The sequence below is a fragment of the Rattus rattus genome, chromosome 2, assembly GCF_011064425.1.
Source record: "Rattus rattus isolate New Zealand chromosome 2, Rrattus_CSIRO_v1, whole genome shotgun sequence".
Taxonomy (NCBI): Eukaryota; Metazoa; Chordata; class Mammalia; order Rodentia; family Muridae; genus Rattus; species Rattus rattus.
Genome location: NC_046155.1, coordinates 5,151,660 through 5,165,936, shown reverse-complemented (window position 1 = coordinate 5,165,936; position 14,277 = coordinate 5,151,660). Strand labels below are relative to the sequence as shown.

Genomic DNA, 14,277 nt, shown 5'->3' with positions numbered 1-14,277 from the left:
GCTGGGTTTATCACCCACGTCTCCTGTCCCAGGTCAGAGAGTAAAAATTCATCCACTCTCCACGAGCACTTCTTGTCATTGGCCTCGAATTTCTGAGAAGAGAAAAGACCTGGATCAGAAATCAGCAACAGTATATTGCTCACTGTCTACTCAGAAAATTCCTTTCCGCTGTTTCTCAGGAAATTCCCCCACACCCCACACCCCCTTTTTTTTCTGGTCCAAATAGCAAGAAAAGTGAAGCAAGAAACTGAAAAAGTTAAGAAAGCAACACTGCATTTTTTTTCGAGAGAATTAAAACTAATAATTTATTATATGGAGGGCTGGCAAAAAGGCTTAGTGGGTAAAGGAGCTTGCCACCAAACCTGAGTACCTGAGTTCGATCCCTGAGACTCACATAGTGGAAAGAGAGACCTGACTCCCACTCTGACCTCACAGGCATACTGTGGCGCTTCACCCTGCACACATACAAACAAGAGATAAGTATAATAAAAAGTTCTTTTAAAATCTACACAGAGAAGTTGCTGGTCCAGGGGAAAGCCACCTCCCACCCCCATTATACCCTGGAGTCATGTGTAAGAGCAGGAGTTGCTGCCCCCTAGCATGCAGGGCAGGCTCTGGGAGAAGGTGGAAGCGTGTGAGAGGGACCAGGCACTCCTGCTTAGGTTGTGAATTGCATGGTTGTGCCCACTCTCAACCCTGTCTCTGCTAGGGGCAAGTCATCCTTTCAAATAAAATAAATATTAACGATTCTGTACACGTGTCATATGGTGTACAATAGTCCAAGGAGTGGGGTTCTAAAGGATAAGCAAACTTACAGGGTGCTGAACATTGGCAGAAAGTTTCCATGTCTAAAGGGCTACGGTAGGCTGCTGTTAGCACAGTGGCAGCTTACTACCCCACCATCATCATCTTCAGTGACACAGATAAAATAGTCTCACCTTTAACAAAGGAACCAGGGGGACTAGAGAGACATCAGTAATTAAGAGTACTGGCTGCTTTTTCAGAGGACCAGGTTTGATTCCCAACATCCACATGACAGCTCACAAACATGTTACTCCAGTTCCAGGGGTTGACGCCCCCTTCTGGCCTCTGCAAGTACTGCATACATGTAGTGCTCATACAGACACACAGGCAAACGCTCATGTTTGTAAAATAAAAGTAAATACATCTTTAAAAAACAATAAAAAGAGCCAGGGGCATGGCAGTGAATACCTGAAGTTTCAGCTCTCTACAAGTGGAGATAGAAGAATCAGAAATTTGAGGTCATTCTCAGGTAAGGCAGCAAGTTAGGAGTTTAAGAGAAGTGGGGTTACGGATGGTGTGGGAGGGATCAGGCACTCTTGCTTGCATTATGAATTGTGTGACTGTGCCCACTCTCGACCCTGCTTCAGCCAGGGGCAAGATGGTAGGGGTGGCCGCTAACAGCTTGAATGTTCTTCTTGCAACTGAACTGTGCGTGTAAAATGGTTATGACCCTAAACAGTGTCTATCTTTGATCACAGTAGGAAAACAGCTTTGGGGTGAGGACTCTCAGTACTAGGGTGCTTGGCTTAACACAACATAGGCCAATGTTCCATGCCCAGCACCTCAAAAACATAAAAATAAGTCAGCCAGCACTCTCTGTTGCCAACTTTGAAGTGTTCAAGCGAACACTTCACTGAAGAATATTTCTTTTTTTTTAATTTACTTTATTTTATTGAGTGTACCATGGAGAAGGGAAAATGGGTCAGGTGGAAGGCAGGGTGGGAGGGAGGGAGGAAAGAAGGGCAATCTCCCCATGCTGGGATGAACCATGCCTTGTTCAGGAAGGCAGTCAGTCTGTCCAAATGGACTGGTATGCAGTCTTGGTGCTTTATCAAAAAGACTTTGGTTCTGGTCTCCCTTCTGATTCCCACGGAGCAATCTGGGAACACTGTCTCACGTCTAAACCCAGCTCACATTCCCTACTTGTGGGTGAACAATCCAACACTTGGTGAATTCTGCCTCACAATGATAGGAAGAGTCTACAACGACATCGAAGGATCAAAAAGCGACGTCCCTGTGAATGCTGGGCCACCACAGGCCAGTTATCCCTGTGGTAACTTTTCTGACACTTCCTGCTTAAAACCCCAAAGGTCAGAAGACTGGTGAGGCCCTGCTTTCAAGGTCTGAAAATCAAGAATAAGCGAGGGTTTGCTCCTCTGCTCCACGGGAGGTTTCTGTCCTCCCTGAACTCGCCTTGGGACACCTGCATCACCATTTGGCGGGTGTACAGTCCCAGTCAAACTCCCCACCTGGCACTGTCCCTGCGCTGCATGAGAGGACCTGTGCTTGGCACCAGAGGTGAGAGTGGGATGGAGCATTAACCCTTCCGGGCTCAGTCATGATGAAACAGTGTGGGGCGAGGGCGGAGCAGAGGGTTAATGCTCCAACCCTTCTGTTCCGTAGTGGTACAGAAGTCTTGGGTGAGATCGCAAGACAGAAGCATAGTGGGAGTGGGGAGGTTTTTTATTTTGTTTTTATGAAATAGGCCACTCTTAGCAAGGCTTCTTTGAGCAGGGGCACCTGGAGCAGCTGGGGTGTGGGGGACGGATCTGTGATGACCTCCTGACTCAGGTGTGAGCGGTGGCTGGTCAAGCAGATAGCTAATGCCAACCTCTAGGACACAGGAGGAAGTGTATCTATGCCAGGAGGTGCTGCTACTGCGGTGGGCTTCCTGGAACCTGGATTCCTGGAAAAGCCACATAGGATATGGTGAGCCAGGTACAGAAGCACACAGGCTGAGGCCACTTAAACCAAGCAAGCATCAAGTATGGCAGGCCTGTCTATGTTAAAGCAGCTGGTGCTAGGCCAGAGGCACAGTAGAAATGTGTGGGATCCTTACTGGGACTCCCACAAGTCCCTGGCATGGCAAAGTGGCCTCACTCAGGCCAGCACACAGAGACAGGCTCACAGTGGCCTTAGAGTAGGAAAGCAGTCTTTCTTCTTCCACCATGAGCTAGGCCAAGGCTCCAGTCCATCAGTGTGGAAGGACAGACACATAGTAGGTGTTCTGACCTCTTCTATGGATTACTTGTTTGCAGCCCGAGGTCCAGAAGCAGGCTACCTGCCATGCACAACACCACTAGACCACTAGGAAGATTAGCCTGAATCTTTCCTCCCTCCCAAAACAGGCAGCCTCACCGGAGCCCAGCCCAGCCTTTTGGGAGGATTCTTTAGATCCGGCTGGGACTAGACCCGGGTGGGATTTCTATCACTTAGAGCCAGTGTCTTCTAAGGTATGAAGAAGGACCAGCTGTTAGGGGTGAGGAGGTGAGTCCACAGCAATGATGACACCAACTGTCCTATTACGAAGTGGGACATGCTCTCAGGACAGGGACAGGGTCCAATCTACCCTGAGAGCTCTAAGCTGGTTTCATGGAGGAGAGCAGGGACAGAAGTGGGCTCTGCAGAAGACCATGCTGGATGACAGGACTGTCTGTCCCTCTATTCTCAGCCAAGGCCCAGAGACCCCTTCTGCATCCTGAGGCTCAGGGACCCCATTCTTCCACTCTCTGCTCCAAATCTCTTTCCTTCACCCCATACTCCAGAGACACTCCCTCGTCATCTTGAAGCCTTGACACTCTGCCCCACTGACAGGTACAGTACAGAAAATGTGGCTTCTACTGGGGAGGAGAGGAAAGAACAGAACACCCTCTCAAATCTTAGGGACCTTCGATTTTCTGAGCAAGTGCATTTCTGGACTGGAGCGGGGCTGGATTGGAGAATGACTGTCCTTAGACCGCAAGGAAGGACAGAGGTGCCAGGGAAAGGCTATGAGAAGATGGAGAGGAGGCCTAGTGATGCAGCCAGCACAGACAGGGGACACCAAGGCTTGAAACTCATCTCTCCTGGAGCTGCCAGAAGGGTCATCCTGCTGACACATTCTGACAGCTGCTGACCTTTGGTCTCCAAGACAAGGGAACTCATTCTGTCACATAAGACCCTGTTGTGTGGCTGTAGTAGCCAGCTGGAAAGTGGTTCAGACATGTAAATGTTATGCAAAGCTTAGCTTAAGCAGCTTGCTTACCTCCTGTAGACAATTCGGAGAGAAAAGGACTTAGGGACCTGGCCTAAGTCTGCGGAGAAGGGTAGGGCAAGTGGCTATCTTTCTTTTTTAAATTGGGTTTTGGAGACCTCCATTTTTCAGAGTGACCTGGAACTCACCTTGTGTATAGCCCTGGCTGGCCTCAAACTTGCAATTCTTCTGCCTCAGCCTGCCTAGTGCTGGGATTACAGATATTTGCCACTGCACCTGGTTTTCTTTCTTTACACTCCACTGCCTCCAGACCTGTAATCCAGCATCTAGGAGGAAGGCTGAGGCAGGAGGATTGAAGGTTCAAGGACATCCTGAGTTACAGAGTCAGAGAGAGAGAGAGACAGAGAGACAGAGAGACAGAGAGACAGAGACAGAGAGACAGACAGACAGAGAGAGAGAGAGAGAGAGAGAGAGAGAGAGAGAGAGAGAGAGAGAGAGAGAGAGAGAGAGAGAGAGAGAGAGAGAGAGAGAGAGAGAAAAGGGTGGCAGCTAGGCTCAGCTACAGCTCAGTAGGAAAATACTTGCCTAGGATGGCCTTAGTGAAGCTGGTTCCACAATTGTGGTTTTGGTTGTTGTTTGGTGGCGCTAGGAATGGCACCCAGGGCCTTGCAGACTCAAAGGTAGGTGTTCTGCTGAACTTGTCCCCACTCTACCCCCATTCCAGCTCACCCACCCACACCCCTGCACCACCTGAAAAGCAGGTTCTCTCAGTCTCTGACCCATTTCTCACAGTCTTATCTTGCCTCTGGAACTGGAAGATGAGATGTGCCTTACTACTCTGTGCACAGAACACTTTTTCTGATGTTTCTCTACTGTCTGTCTGTATGTCTGTCTATCTATCTGTCTGTATCTATCTATCTATCTATCTATCTATCTATCTATCATCTATCTATCTAATCTATTTAGTGTGTGCACGGGGGCATGACGCATGCGTAACAGCCCTAGTGCACATGTAGAGGTCAGAGGCCAACCTTTGAGAGTCAGTTCTCTCCTTTTCCTATCTGGGTCCCTGGGTTTAAACTCAGGTTGTCAGGTTGGGCAAGTACACTATCTGATGAACCATCCTACTGACCCCATTTGGTCTTCTCTGGCATTTTCCATATTCTGGTCTGTGTCTGCAGAGCAGAGAAACAGCTGAGGGCAGTGGAGGCCCAGAGGCCTTCAGCCCTCCAGAGTGTTGTCCTTCCTTCTGAGCTCACGGGCAGCCAGCATCAGGTTCTCTTGCCAGTGCTGGCACAGTCAGACCATACTCATCCCTGGTTTCTTACAAAACTCTCACACCCGCCTTTTTCTGTGGCCCTCACTCTGCTGGCTCTCGCTTGCCCCAGGCCTTTGCACTACCTGCTCTCCCTGCTTTAAACACCTTGTCATCGCTCTTCACATTTGGCAATGGCCTGCAGTGACTGGGTTCTCGCCTCTCCCAGATGCCATCCTGCTGAGGACCCCATTTCATTGATGCTTCTGTTCCTGGGCTTCATCCTGCTCCTGGCTGGCTTTGTTCCCAGCAGGGAAAGGAGAAGCCAAGAGCCCTAGGCAGTGGGTGAGGCTAGGCAGTGAGCAGTGAATTTGGCTCCTGTCCAAAACTGCCCACTGGGGTGACCTATGATGCCAGGGGCTGGGGAGACAGACAGGTGGGCAAGGAAGCATGACTGTGAAGCTAAATTCTGTTGTAAGAAAGAAGACTGTGAATGTTCTAGAATCATAGGGATGGCAAGCACCATCTGGGATCTGGGTGTAAGAGCTGTCTAAAAGAATCAGTTTTAAGAATAAATCAGAGGACAGAGATAGACAGATCTCTGAGTATGAGGTCAGAAGAATGAATGTATAAGTCAGTCAGTCATATGAGTAGGGGACGGAGGGTTCTAGGTGGAGGAACAAACCACCTTGAAAGTTGGAGGCAATGATCACCCAGGTCAGGAGGCCCCTCCCCACTTCCTAGAGACCTGGAGAGCCCTTAAATTAGTTCTGCTACAGAATGAGAAGTTACACAGGAAAAAGGTTCCTGGCCCTGTCTCCTGTCTGGCGACAGCTTATAGCATCTGGGACATATAGAAGACAGCAGAGGAGAGCCCTCCCTACCTAGCTGGTATGAATGCTCACACACTCTCCCTCCCCACTTTCCCACGCCCACCCCAGTTTGTAAGCTCAGGATGTGGCTGTGTGGGGGCAGGAGGCCCTGCAACCCCCACCCACTGGCCAGGCAGTGACTTGCCCAAGGATAATGGGGCTTCAGATAATGACCTCCAAGAACAACTAGAAGAGAGCCAAGCCAGAGGGCTCCCCATGGGGGAGGGGGATGGTGCAGGAGAGATAGTAAGGGCAGGGTGCTGGCTCTGCAGTTCTTTTCCCACTGAGATATGTAGGGACCTGCTCACTATCTGGACCCAGAACTGGAGAGACCTCTCTACTGGGGGGACATCTTGTGCTTTGCATAAGAAAAATGATGGTTACCCCAAGGGGAATCTCCTGCACTCTGACCCACATGCTCAAATGCCCCAGGAGGCAAACAGCATAGCATACATGCAGCCAGGGCGCAGACAAGGTTAGACCCAGACATCTGTGGGGATTTCAAAAGCAGGCCCACAGGCCCACGTGACAGGAATGTAGACGGTGGAGACTGCTCCATGACAAATGCTGGTGGTCAGTCTGAATCCCTGTCCTCTGCATGAGGCATTGCAGTTTCTGGTCTAAACCCCTGGGTCTGGCCAGATTTCTGCATCCTAGACTTCACACAACATGGCTTCCTCATCTTCATGTCGGCCTCTCAAATGTGAAAAGACAATTCCACGGAGGTGGGGTTTCCCCAGGCAGTCCCTGGGGTGGCTCTCAGCAAAGCCTGCTCGGCAGTTGTGCCTAGGCATACCCACCGGCACCTCTCTCTGTGAGACAGGGCCCTACAGTGGAGGCCTAACTGAGATGGCGCTCATGAGCCTTGGAGAGTTCATAGTCCTGCTTCGGCCTCTACATGCTGAGGTTTCAGGAGCGTGTCACCGTGCTGGCTTTGTGCTTCTGTTGATATCCCACAGCCCTTTACCCCACTGGCCCCTCATCCTCCTTCCTCTCCCTCCTGTGACATAATGCCCTGGCTCTCCTTTGGGACTCTTTGCCCTCGATAGCATTGGGGTTGTTCAGGGTCCCACCTGGACCTCCTCTCTCTTACAATGCATCTACTCAGGCTGTCTTTTACTCCAAACAGTCCCTTCTGTATGTATTTGTAAATACTTTTTGCTGATGTGACTCAGGTTGAGGTCACAGAGCCACACCCTGGGCCCTAATCAAGCAACTGCAGTCTCTCTAAAAGAGGGGGCCAAGTGAGTCCCAGAGGGAAAAAGACCCTCAACTGGGACTGAGGCAGACATTGGGTAGCATGGTGTAAGCTTGGGTATAAGTTTCTGTAAACCACCAGGTTGCTGGGACCAGGAGCAGCAGGGAGCCCTCTCTAGCAACTGGGGAGCATCACTGGGGAGGACCACTGGGGAGCACCACTGGGGAGGACCACTGGGGAGGACCACTGGCAGCCTTGCTGCCACCTAGATTTTAGACATGTATCTTCCAACATGGAACTGGATTTCTGTTGTTTTCAATCACCCATGTGTGGCCATTTGTCACAGCACCCCAGGAGGCCTACATAGTTCCCATTCTGGGCCAGCACAGCCCTCTACCGGTCTAGCAGATAATACTCCCAGCCTGCTGCTCCTCAACAAGTGCTCCAGAGTCCTCATGGAGGAGGGAATATTTCCTTTTCCTAAGGCTCATTTTATTAGTAATTACTATTTTAATAAACCTTAAGATTACATTATTTGATGTGTGTGTGTGTGTGTGTGTGTGTGTGTGTGTGTGTGTGTGTGAGAGAGAGAGAGAGAGAGAGAGAGAGAGAGAGAGAGAGAGAGAGAAGATAATATATATGGAGGTCAGAAGACCACTTGTAGGTGTCAATTCTTTCCTTCCATGCGGGTCTCCAGGATCCAGCGCAGGTCATCAGATTTGACCATAGGTGCCTTTACCTGATGGACCTCTCACAGGCTAACTTTAATAACTATTTTAAAACTAAGAGAAAGGCATGGTGACATGTGCATGTAATCCCAGCACTTGGCATGTGGAGGCAGGAGGATCAGGAGTTCAAGGTCATCTTCAGCTACACATCCAGTTTGAAACCAGCCTGGGGTGGATGAGACCCCAGTCTCAAACCCAAACCGGCCAGGCTGGAGGTGCGCACTTTTAACCTCAGCACTCAGAAGGCAGAGGCAGGAGGCCTCTGTGAGGCCTATAAGGTGAGGCTTTCCTTATCTCAAAAAGAGAAAAGATCTTCCTCCACTCCGGAAGTAGGTCAGAGGCAGTGAAGTTAAAGCATGCTGGAGGGCCAGGGAGGAGTCTGAGGAAGTGGAGCCCGCCATGGCTGTGAGCGCACAGCCTGGAAGGCTCGGGAGGCTGAGGAAACTCAGGAAGCTCACCTTGCAGATGGCACAGAAAGAAGCCAGACAGGATAGCCAGGCCTCAGCCAGGATCACCTGACCTTGTCCTACCTGCTGGTCCTCCTCAGTCTTAGTCATGTCTTGCCTCCAGGGTGAACATGCCAGTCCCCAGAGCCCTGCCTGGGAGACTCCCTGGGTGCTGGCCCTGCCCCTCTGGGCTCTGCACATCCCCTCCTGTCATCACTGTGGTTGGTGAGAATCGAGGCTCTAGATCCAGCCAGACATTTCTTCTTAGAATAGAGGTGCTGCCATGAAGCCTGTGGTAAAACGAGGTGACCTAAATCTCACACCTCCCCTCCAGCAGGCAAACTTAGAGACAGAAAGACAGATGTTACACAGCAGCGGTTACACAACATCTTTCCTGAAGAGACATGAGCAGATGTAGGTTCCCCAGAGAGGCGCCTCCAAACCAAAGGAACATTCCACCCGAGTTCAGTGGGGTGAGTCAGTGCGTTGTTGAGTTTACTGTCATGGGTGGGGGGCTCCTTTCAGGAGTGTGGGTGACTTTGCAGTGGCTTGCATAGCTGTATAATGGAGTCCTTTCTGCTTCCTGAACCTGTGACTTCCTGAATCTGGGGTTCCATACAGCTGAGAGGAAGGGCAGGAGGGTGTGGCTGGAATCTCAGGTGAGGGTCTGATGACTGGACCACCCCCATCTAACCTTTTACAAGGTACTCAAGGGACTCCATCTTGAGGGTTTTGTGTGACAGTTACTGAAGGCAGCAAAGGCAGAGTTATGCCTGGAGAATAGCATGCAAAAACATCCGAGGGCAGAGTTTTAGTTTGTGAAGACCGGAAGTTCTGGAGGACCATAGAATGCTGTGGTGGTTTGAATGACAATGGCCCCCAAAGGCTCATATATTTGAATGTTTTGTCCCCAGTTGGTGGAACTGTTTGGGAAAGATTAAGTGATCTGGCCTTACTGGAGTAGTTGTGTCACAGGGGGTGGGTTCTAAAGTTCCCTAAGCTTATGCTGTTGCCACGTAGCTCCCTCTCTCTCCCTCCTTGTGGCTTTGTTTCAAGATGTGAGCTCTTGCGTCGGAGAGATGCTCTACAGTTAAGAGCACTGGCTGCTCTTCCAAAGTATCCAGGTTCGAATCCCAGCACCCAAATGGCAGCTCACAACTGTCTATAATTCCTATTGCAGGGGATAGGACACCCTCACACAGACAACATGGAGGCAAAACACCAATGTTAATTTAAAAAAAAAAATGTGAACTCTCAGCTACTGTTCCAGTTCCGAGCCTGCCTGCTGTTGTGCTCCCTGCCACGATGGTCGTAAACTCTTACTCCAAAACTGTGAGCCCCTAATAAACTCTCTTTTCTGTAAGTTGCCTTGTTATGGTGTTTTATCATAGTAACACAACAGTAACTAAGACAAGCACCTAGCAGGCCAGAACCAAAAGTGTGTGTGTGGGTGGCCACACAGTTCGAGAATCCTGTCGTCATCTCAGCTCCATTTATGGGGTGGGAGGACACCAGAGCTGTGTAGGTGCATGTTGAGGCACATGGCTGATCCTCACCCTGATGCCAAGGACAGCACCCTGCACGCAGGGTAAATGAATGATTAAAAAAAAAAAAAACAACCCAGATTGATAGCCTATGTCTATAATCTGGATACTCTGGGGCCTGAGGCAGGAGGACTGCCATGCTTCTAAACCAGTCTGGGCTACAGAGTGGGATGCTGTCCTCAAAACAAAGCAAAGCACGGACCCCAGAAATAGCCTGGGACGTGGCTCAGTTGGTTGCTTGTCTAGCACGCACGGTGCTGCATTCCCTCCGTTCTACGTAGAGCTGGGTGTGGTGACACATTCCTACGATCCCAACCTGTGGGAGATGGAGGCCGGAGCTTCAGGAGTCCAGGTTATCCTCAGCTACATAGTGAGTTTGAGGTCAGCCTGGTGTGCAAGAAACTCTATCTTAAAAAGCAAAAGCCAAACTCAAACAACCCCGGGGCTGGAGAGACGGCTCAGCGGTGAAGAGCACTGGCTGCTCTTGCAGAAGACCTGGGTTCAGTTTCCAGGTCTGTATGGCAGTTCATGACTTCAGTCCTAGAAGATCCAGTGACCCCTTCTTACCTCCAAGGGCACATGTGGTGTTCATACACACGTGTACACAAAACAGCCATGCACATGAAATAAAGATAAAATGTAAAAAAAAAATCCCCCAAATATATAAAGTTGAATTAACGGTGGGTAAACTGAAGGGCCTTCAATGCTCTGACCCCAACCTCCAGCAGTGTCTCAGGGAAGATGTCCTTCCCTTCCTCTCCCCACTCCATGGGGAAAGTCTGGTTTTCCCATGATGAAAGGGTTTGGGAAGCTGCCCAGACATCGCCACCCTCTCTTCCTTGGGCTCTGGCCAACTTAGGCTCAGCCGTGGAGCTGCCAAAGCCTGGGAGCATTTCCGGAACCTAGGCCTCACGTTACCCTCCTCCCAACTAGACTCTCTCCCCTCAGTCCAGACACTGACTATCTTTGAGTGCCTGGTGACGTCAGCCTGTTTGCTCTTCCCTGGGGGTCAGCATGTTGCTGCTGGTGACTGTGTCCTTCTGTGGACATGTGGGGTAGAGATCCAAAGACCACTCAGTGTACCACTGTACTAAGCCACCGGTGACTGCCTGGAGAGAAACACTGCTCAGTTTCTGTACATTTTACAGGGAGCTTTTAAAGTCAAACAACACAGAAAGACTACATCCTGGTTGGCAGCTCCAGGGAGAAGAAGGAAACAGTTTAAGAGTACCCCAAAATATACAGTTGACTGAGGCATTTCTAACCCATGTTTCTAAAACAGGGTTGGGTATTTTCCTGTTGGACTTTTCACAGTGGAAGTAGAAAGGGGAGAAGGGATCAATTTAAGCTTAAACCAGCTCACTGCTCTGGTATCAGCACTGACTGGGTCTTTAATCCTCATTCTGATTGGATTAATGCTGGGAGCTGCATCTTAGACGAGATGGAGGAACCTTTGCTCTGTCACATTTCTCACTGGTCTTGGTTAATGAATCAAATCATATCCTGCTCTAAAGAGGTATAGTTTGTCCTAAAGACCATTAATTTGATGGATTACTCTTCTGCTTTACATAACTGGCCATACAGTTTAAGATGCCCCAGCATTAATCCAATCAGAATGAGAATTAAAGACCCAGTCAGAGCTGAGAGCACAGCAGTTAGCTGGGGGCACCAAGAGAACAGAGACTGGCACCAACCATCTGATTCATGTCTTCGTCTTTCTCTCCCTTTGAGATTTTCCCCAACCACGGCAAGATTTTCTCTCATTACACTTGATCATTAGCACAGAAGCACCAGGTTTCTAGCTACGTACAATCTCCATTTCAGTCTCATATGAAGTAACCCCAAGTCTCTCTGATTTTGTATGACCGCTTCTGCAAGGGAACTAACTGCTGTTCTAATTCAGAAATGGAAACTTTTTTTTTTTTTTTTTTTTTGGTTTTTTTTTTCGGGGGTGGGGCCCGACCCCGGGGCCTTGCGCTTCCTAGGCCAGCGCTCTACCACTGAGCTAAATCCCCAACCCCTGGAAACTTTTTTAAAAAAGAATTATTTGTTATAGTTTATGTATATGAGCACACTATATCTGTTTTCAGACACACCAGAAGAGGGCATCAGATCTCATTACAGATGGTTGTGAGCCACCATGTGGTTACTGGGAATTGTAACTCAGGATCTCTGGAAGAGCAGTCAGTGCTCTTAACCACTGAGCCATCTCTCCAGCCCCAGAAATGGAAACTTTTAACACCTTTAGGTCCTGATCAGTCTGTCTGCTTAGTTTTTTAAAGTTTTTATCCCTGTGATAAAGGCTGATGTTCCTATGGCTGCTGAGTCAACTATGCCTACTCCAAACAGAAATGGGATGAGGACAGGCATAGCTCCGTCTCTCTGTCTCTGTCTCTCTGTCTCTGTCTCTCTCTGTCTCTCTCTGTCTGTCTCTCTCTCTGTCTGTCTCTCTCTCTCTCTCTCTCTCTCTCTCTCTCTCTCTCTCGCCCTTCCTTCAAACTTGCTTTATAGATCAAGCTGGTCAAACGGAACCTTTCTGCCTCTTCCTCCCACGTGTGGGATTAAAGGTGTAGTGTACTCCACCACCTCCTGACTCTTTTTTTCCTTTGTAGTCCAGGGCTCATACTTAAAAACACTCTCCCTTCCTTCCCATTATACAGGTATAGGTACACCTGGGGCAGAATGGGTTTCTTAGTTTAGGAAGCACTAGAAGAAGCACATATAGTTAAACTATTAGTGCAGGCTCATTAAGTAGTCTCGTGGGCTTAGTAATATTGCTGTTGTCCAGATGAGTTAACCCAAAAGGCAGAAGAGCAGGCATCAGAATGAGGGAAATTGCTTAGGTTAAAGGTTTTGGATATTAGACAAGTTCCATCCCTTCGTAGGACCTGCTCCAAGTCACACTGAATTGTGTCAGTCAAGGGGCTGACAGTCTGGATAGTTCCTATCCCTGTGTAGTATGGGGGCTGGGGATTCAAGCATAACCACCGATCCTGGCCAGTTTCTGGCTGGGATGGATAGCTAAGGGACAGGACTCTGGCCCTGATGCGTTCAGTAAGGTAGTGAGTGTCTTCGGAAGGGACAGTTGATTAGTGCTTTGGCATGGGTAGGAGATTTTTGTTAGGACCCAAAGGCCTGGGGACAGAGGGGTGGTATGTTTTCTGGGTACTGAATCTATCCCAGTCTCTTTCTGTTATATAGAGTCTGATTCCCCAAGTTCTCCCTGATTCTCATAGGCCAGAATGTTTCTTAAGGAATTTCCAGACTTCTAAATTTATGGACATTGAATTGCATTTTCCTATTGTATATGCCTTGGGAGAGCCTTTCTTTCTGTACACGTTTCCATTCATGTGGGCTCTGTTTCATTACCCCATTCTTTGCAATGGGAACTCCCTTGCTGTTGGCAGCTAGGGTGCCCAGCCACAGGACACGCACAGGATTGTAAACTCTGTACTTCTATAACAAAAAATAAGCTCCCACAGCTTCCCTTTCTCCGATTCAACCAGACACTTAAAGGGACATCAGTGAGCAAAGATCAAGGTGGAGTATGGGTTGCTGGTCTGTAATCATGCTAGCTAATGCTTCCCAGGTATCTGTCCTTCTCAGTTCCCTGGTCCAGGCCTGAGAGCACTGGGGGTTGGACCATGACCCTATACGCATACCCGCAGGGCAAAACACAGGCTAAGAAGGAGGTAGAGGGGCAGGGAGTGAAAGGGCCCAGACCAGCCAGAAGACTTAATTTTAATGAGTCCATAGTTCAGGAGACATCTCTGGCTTCTGCTTTTTTGACCTGGGTGTGGTGGATCCACGGTTTATTCCTACTTCAGGGCTATAGGATTGGAAAGAATCTCCATGTTGAGTCCTTTCCAAGTTGGTTCTACCATTCCTTCAGCTACCTACCCACTCGACCCAGATGGTAGCACCAGGCTCAAACAAGAGGAAACTGGGGGTGCACAGGGAGGCTCTCTTGACAGTCTGATGAATATAGTATTTTATCAAAAAATATTTACTTATTTTTTTATGAGTACACTGTCACTGTCTTCAGACACACCAGAAGAGGGCGTCAGATCCCATTACAGATGGTTGTGAGCCAGCATGTGGTTGCTGGGATTTGAACTCAGATCCTCTGGAAGAGCAGTCAATGCTCTTAACTGCTAAGCCATCTCTCCAGCCTGAATATAGCCTTTATGGATGACTTTTCACAGCACACATACAAAAGCAGCGGCGCAGGGGTGTC

General features: G+C 49.2%; 1 protein-coding gene across 1 annotated transcript in view; it reads left to right on the top strand.

The window, feature by feature from the left end:
* The window catches only part of LOC116890822, a 36,273-nt gene extending 27,369 nt beyond the window's left edge, over positions 1 to 8,904 (top strand). The window contains 3 exon segments of the mRNA XM_032891326.1: positions 1,997 to 2,114; positions 2,195 to 2,322; positions 8,831 to 8,904. Of these exon segments, the coding sequence (XP_032747217.1) occupies positions 1,997 to 2,114; positions 2,195 to 2,322; positions 8,831 to 8,904 (320 nt within the window).
* The last annotated feature ends 5,373 nt before the right edge of the window (positions 8,905 to 14,277 follow it).